The 6,862-nt window shown below is 43.5% G+C and overlaps 1 protein-coding gene across 5 annotated transcripts in view; it reads left to right on the forward strand.

The window, feature by feature from the left end:
• Positions 1-6,069, forward strand: part of LOC149355749 (valine--tRNA ligase, mitochondrial-like) — a 42,832-nt gene extending 36,763 nt beyond the window's left edge. For 2 of the 5 annotated variants that reach the window (XR_016291573.1, XM_089583997.1), the window contains exon 8: positions 3,346-3,480. Coding sequence is in view for 3 of the 5 variants with exons in the window: in XM_089583995.1 (XP_089440121.1) it covers positions 3,346-3,606 (261 nt within the window). In the remaining 2 variants the exon portion in view is untranslated. Of the gene's footprint in view, positions 1-784; positions 2,433-3,345 lie in introns of those variants that run through there. The other 3 variants (XM_089583995.1, XM_089583996.1, XM_089583998.1) reach the window with 2 other exon arrangements.
• Positions 6,070-6,862: the final 793 nt, after the last annotated feature.

Below are 6,862 nucleotides of genomic sequence, written 5' to 3' on the forward strand. Positions count from 1 at the left end.
ACTTTATGTTTGAAAGATAGCTACGGTGACGAACACGAAAAATGAGTTTTAACAGGTGATCACCCAGAAGCACTGTGATGAAAACACCAGTGCTGATGGACATTTAAAAACTTGTACGCTGAACATGAAAAGATAGACATCGTTGATTCAAAGTCATTGGGACTGCGATAAATATTTGAATTAATTGGGTTTTTGAATTAACCAAACATGGTAGAAAAGATGGGACTGAGCTGAAATACTCTTTTGTTGTGGGAACGCGCTACCCTTTACTGGGTGAACTTTGTGATTACTGCATACTGCCTCATAAAAGCCTACCCCCCCCCCCCCTATTTGTGGCCCTTGCTGGAAAAAGAAAAAAAACGTTTACTCCAAATATAAGTCTATGCATTCAACCCCTCCTCCTCTCGCTTTGGGCCCCTGCTGCAGCCTGTTTTGTCGCGGCACGCATGCAACTCAATTCAATAAACACGTAATGATGCAATCACAGGGACAGCTGTTTGAAGCCAGTTGAGGTCAAAAGCAAGCAAACAGTGCTCCACCCTGCCTTCCAGACTCGTGTGGCCCAGTTGTCTAGCGGCAAAAAAAAACTGCAAACGGTCCTGTAGTTACAATTTTAGGCACGACACATGCCTTGGAGATTATCGGAGTTTACTCTTGCGATACTTACCTCTGGTTCGAGGAAGCAACTGTCAGCGTGAACAAGTCATGTAAAGCGCACGTAATTCCGGTTTTCTTTAGCAGAACAATTTAGATTCGAATTTACGTTTTTTTTTTATGCCTGAAGCCCCATGCATCCTTGTGGGAAATGGCGCCGGCCCGGGGCACTTACTACCTGCCGTTCGTCCAGAACTGCCTTGGACACTGCAGATAGGTCAGCTACACTTATAGGTCAACGCCCCCCCCCCAGTTTAGGATGGTTGTTTTTCTGAAGAAAGGTCGACGGCACTTAGGAGATGCCGGTAACCTAATCCACTAACCACTGCACACCACTGAAAGAAACAGCTCAAGGCAGTGTTGCACGCAGGCTACCTTTCGCGGGACAAGCACTGGCGTGCTTGTGCTGGGATTACTGGGGCTGGGGTGCTTCACATACCAAGCATTGGCATTTGATCGGCATTGCTTTGCTGCGCCACCTTGCGGCTTGTGGGGGTCGTTGCTTCACCGGTTTGGGGCCAAAGTGGGATTGGACTTTCCCGCATAGCATCCCAGATCTTTGAATTCACTGGGCTTGTGTGGGCCACCGCCTCGAATTAGCCAGTCTAATTTGCATGAGAAGGTTCTTAAAATTATCGAGGATTTCGAATTAACATGCTTGGAATTGCCAAGGTATTACTGTCGTTCATTTTCCCGGACCTTGCTTTAGTGACAATTCTTGATGCTACCATCTCAAGTGCTGACTGCTAAAGAGTCAGCACAACTGCCATGTAAGCAGAGCAGATGAATATAGCAGCGAACCTCCTGTGCTTTACCTCCTTTTGTGTGTGCTCCAGTACTTCTGGCTTGACAAGCTGCAAGCCGGCGAGGCACTTGAAACAGTGTGGGTTTCTCATAAGCACGTGCCTTTTGTCTGTTTGGAAATGGCACCGCCTATGAGTGAAGCAGTTACAGAGGCCTTTGTACGGCTCTTCGATGGGGGCCTTATCTACCGGGACAAGAAGAAGAAGAGAAATCTTAGGCGACCCTCAATGGATCGTTTGAATGTGTTAAATCATAATATCTGAAGTTGACACACAATAGTTCGTTATATCCGAGGTTAACACACGAAAGGATTTTATATTCAAGGTGACATACTAAGGTTCTGTATATCCGAGGTTAACCCACGAAAGGATTTTATATTCAAGGTGACATACTAAGGTTCTGTATATCCGAGGTTAACACACGAAAGGATTTTATATTCAAGGTGACATACTAAGGCCCTGTATATCTGAGGTTAACACACGAAAGGATTTTATATTCAAGGTGACATACTAAGGTTCTGTATATCCGAGGTTAACCCACGAAAGGATTTTATATTCAAGGTGACATACTAAGGTTCTGTATATCCGAGGTTAACACACGAAAGGATTTTATATTCAAGGTGACATACTAAGGCTCTGTATATCCGAGGTTAACCCACGAAAGGATTTTATATTCAAGGTGACATACTAAGGTTCTGTATATCCGAGGTTAACACACGAAAGGATTTTATATTCAAGGTGACATACTAAGGCCCTGTATATCTGAGGTTAACACACGAAAGGATTTTATATTCAAGGTGACATACTAAGGTTCTGTATATCCGAGGTTAACCCACGAAAGGATTTTATATTCAAGGTGACATACTAAGGTTCTGTATATCCGAGGTTAACACACGAAAGGATTTTATATTCAAGGTGACATACTAAGGCTCTTATATCCGAGGTTAACCCACGAAAGGATTTTATATTCAAGGTGACATACTAAGGTTCTGTATATCCGAGGTTAACACACGAAAGGATTTTATATTCAAGGTGACATACTAAGGTTCTGTATATCCGAGGTTAACACACGAAAGGATTTTATATTCAAGGTGACATACTAAGGCTCTGTATATCCGAGGTTAACCCACGAAAGGATTTTATATTCAAGGTGACATACTAAGGTTCTGTATATCCGAGGTTAACCCACGAAAGGATTTTATATTCAAGGTGACATACTAAGGTTCTGTATATCCGAGGTTAACACACGAAAGGATTTTATATTCAAGGTGACATACTAAGGTTCTGTATATCCGAGGTTAACACACAAAAGGATTTTATATTCAAGGTGACATACTAAGGTTCTGTATATCCGAGGTTAACCCACGAAAGGATTTTATATTCAAGGTGACATACTAAGGTTCTGTATATCCGAGGTTAACACACGAAAGGATTTTATATTCAAGGTGACATACTAAGGCTCTGTATATCCGAGGTTAACCCACGAAAGGATTTTATATTCAAGGTGACATACTAAGGTTCTGTATATCCGAGGTTAACCCACGAAAGGATTTTATATTCAAGGTGACATACTAAGGTTCTGTATATCCGAGGTTAACACACGAAAGGATTTTATATTCAGGGTGACATACTAAGGTTCTGTATATCCGAGGTTAACCCACGAAATATCGTTATATCAGAGGTGCCATAGTATGGTTCGTCATACCAAATGCAGTACAGTAATTCTGTTCATAGTCCAGTGGGCAGGTTGCCACCATGGCGGGTGGGCTACTCACAGATGGCAGTCGCCATTTCCGCCTGCACAGACCCCTCTAATGCCAATGCATTAATAGCGCGCATTGCACGTGTATTTGCTACGTTGTTTATGTTTCTTACTTGATTTGCGCAGCGGATATCGGCAGCGGCAAAGCCTACGTCCACTGTGCCCGTCCGGAGTCTGCGACGAGATAATGCTCACCATCAACTGCGTAGACCGCCTTCGAATCCGCTGTTACACGGGAAGCGTGCCTCGCGGCATGTCCCTGTGGCGCCGGTACACGAGGACTGGAACGGGAACGCCGCTATCCCGAAGAAAGCCAGTGGCGTCACTCCTGGACCAGCACCAACATTGTTATCAATTAGTATTATGGAAATTCGATTATTAGTTTAACATTGGAATTTTAATTTGTTAATATGCGCAAGGCTATGTTAAGGCTATGTTAACGCACGTTGCGTCCGAGATCCACTGGCTGAAGCTATACGTCCAGAGGAACTACAAATTAAATGAACGCATTAGACACTACCTCGAAGGCCTCGAGCCGACGCTGCGAAGCCTGGCTTTTTGCACCAGAGCCAGATACCACTGGGAACGCCGTGTTTCGCGCGTTTCACGGACAATGTGTGGTACCGCGCCGTGGTGTCCGCCTGGCCGCGCAGCGATGACACTTTGGCCGAGGTGACGTTCATCAACTACGGCAACGTGGAGGTTGTGAGCATCGCCGAATTACATGTAGTGTGTGCGCAGTGCAAGGCAATGTGTCCATTGTACAAGAATAAAGAGAATTTAATGGCCTTGTGTAACATGTCGTACAAACTTTGTATGTCTAAGACAGTACGTTTCGAAAAGGCCATAAAGCTATACCCTTAGTGTAACCGTAAGTATAACCTTAAGCTAAACTCCGAGCATCGCCGCAGCTTTTAGCTTCGAGATATCCAGGCTTAACCTTAGCTAAGCCGCGGCCAATTTTTTTTGTTCTAAATCCTGAAATGGCATCGTTCATTCTGAGGCTATGAGCTCGCCAATGGCACGAGCCACCAGACTGTTACTTCAACGTTTAGTTACGGAGTGCTAGTTTATTAAATAACCAATTAGCTTGATTATTAGCACGTTTCTCAAAAGGTCTTTCTATTGAAACCCCCTATTTCTGGGAAATTTCGAAAGTGCTCACTTATACATCCGGTAGAAATGGCTGCCAACATACTCGTTCGTATGCTGTTGGTGTCATTGGCCAAATAAAATCGCGCATACTTATAAGGGGGATTGACCATGACCAAGCGGTGACTACCAGTTTTGTTGATTGCATGCGGCAGAGGTCGATATACAAAATTTGAGCACCTAAAATAAATGTTGCACTTTATTAAATTTCTAGAGGTAAGGAACAAAAGGAAAGAAGAACATGAATAGTAATAATAGCATAACGAAAGCTTGTGATGGAAGACTGATTCTAGAGAAAAATTTTGAACTGCGGAGCAAACATTCCCGTTGGTACGTCCAAACGTAGAAGCGCCAAGGAACAGAATAACCACCGAAGACAGGTGCAAACTATGTTTTTCGAAGAGAACATCTAACAGACTCCTCCTTAGCGATGAGTAGCTATGTCATAACAAAAATGATCTGTTTCTGGCTCTGCAAAATATGGTCACAATGTGGAGATCGCGAGACTAGGTCTGTAGCGGTAAAAATCGTTTTGGCACACGGCAACATGGTTGCGTGCAGGAAACTTAAAGTTTGCGAAATCGCCAAGCATTGCTCCAAGGGAGCCGAAGGTGCTGAAAATCATTCAAGGAAGTGTGCGCTGATGCGCCAAATTCTGACATTAATGTGTATGTACGAACCCGTGCCGCCGTGATGAACGCACGGGTTGGAAGAGGGTCAGCGATTGGAGCACTCAGGGCTGCCTTTGCTAAAGTATCAGCTGGTTCATTGAAATGCAGGCCCTGCGTCCGGGGGCCTTTATTCGAAATAGCCGAAAATTTGTTGGGCCACTGCGCCGAAAGTAATTGTGTTTTTGACATTCTACTAAAATTTTATGAACGATGGGCTACATGCCTGTCAGTAATTAAGGAACCTACCATATCTTAGAACGGGCTTCAAAAAGGGAAGAAAAAGTTAAAAAGTTAACTGTTCAATATTAGTAACCACCCTGCTAGTTAGCAGATCTTAGCTGTATTCTGATGTAATACACCGCTGACAATGCTATGCCAAAAAAGTGCTCTTCTAACACAAAAGGCCTATTTTTAAAAATCCTGCCAATCCTTAGATGAAACACCCTGTATGCTGTATACGCGGTTTTGGTTCTTGTTTCTATTTAGTGAACTGACAAGTCTTGTCTTGGTAGGTGTTCTTTGTAAATGGCTGCTATACGTGCCATGTGACTGGAGGGTATAAATTTATACATTGGTGTCCTCGTATAAAAAAAGGTCTTTTCGTTGGTTGGTTGACCTCAAATAAAATGGCACAGACCCACTACGGGGCTGATCAAAAAGAGAGTACCGCAAGCTAACTCCACTCATTGTCTGAAAAAAGCATTCTGAGGACAGTCACGTCGAGAGAACATTCAGTTACGGTGGCCGACATCGTCAACGCGCGCGCCACGGAGAACCGCCCCTCTGGAATCAGTCTTATCTCTAGCAACCAACTTCAGATATTTTCTTGTTCACTTATTAAACAATTAGTTCAGAAATCTGAAACTTTTAGCTGTGATTTCAAAAATTTTTATTTGCTTATTATTGCTGTGACATAGTGTAGTTCGTGCTCTATTGTAGGCTTTGTAGATTCGAATCAGTGATACAATCATTCCATGCTTTTTATTCCTCCATACTTTTCTTACAAAATAAAGTGCAAGCTCACAGACATCTGCATAACGACTGTTTTCCTCTGAATCGAGGTTAGACTTCCAAGTAAAACGCATGAATGGCGAGTCCAATGCAGACTGCTTGTGTAGATCATCATATGCGATGATTGTAAACAGCTGTGTGCCATATTAGAAAAGTGTAAATTTGTCCCTGCCTTGCTTTTGCACATGCGCGACGCTATTAAAGCTCGATTGACTGACATATCAACATTGCAAATGGCACGGTTTAATTGCAGAAATGTTAGCCTATCCGATAGTACGAGGTCTCTGTTGATAAGGTGGACTGCTGAGCTCTTAGTACGCGATTAGTTAAACACAGCAGCCGAGAGAAATGAAGACCAAGAAGTAACACAAACACGTCGAGGACAATGCTGCTCTCGCATCATCCTCATCGTGTGCGTTACTTCTTGCTCTTTATTTCACTCTGCTGCTATTGGTCGGTGTTGATAGCTGCAGCATAAACTGTTGTTGTTGTTCGGGGCTATTTATTGGTAAGAAAAATGAAAAATAAACATGGAACGAACAGACGTTGCTAGCCGTGGCATCTGCCATCGAAACCTGAAGCACCCGAGTTGTGGCTAGCGGGAATAAAAGGACAGTGACAGGAAAAGAAACGGGGGAGCGATAGGAAGGATAGGGGTAGGGCGGCAATAGAGAGTTATAGCATATTGTTACCGTCTTTGCGTTAACATCTACCGTGTGACCGGACGCCGGACTTTACGATTAGAGCTGTGCACGCTAGATGATGTTTTAGCATACCGTCTCTGCTGTAACAAGTTACGGTAAGTAGAA

The sequence above is a fragment of the Amblyomma mixtum genome, chromosome 3, assembly GCF_055824585.1.
Source record: "Amblyomma mixtum isolate Tamu chromosome 3, ASM5582458v1, whole genome shotgun sequence".
Lineage (NCBI taxonomy): Eukaryota > Metazoa > Arthropoda > Arachnida > Ixodida > Ixodidae > Amblyomma > Amblyomma mixtum.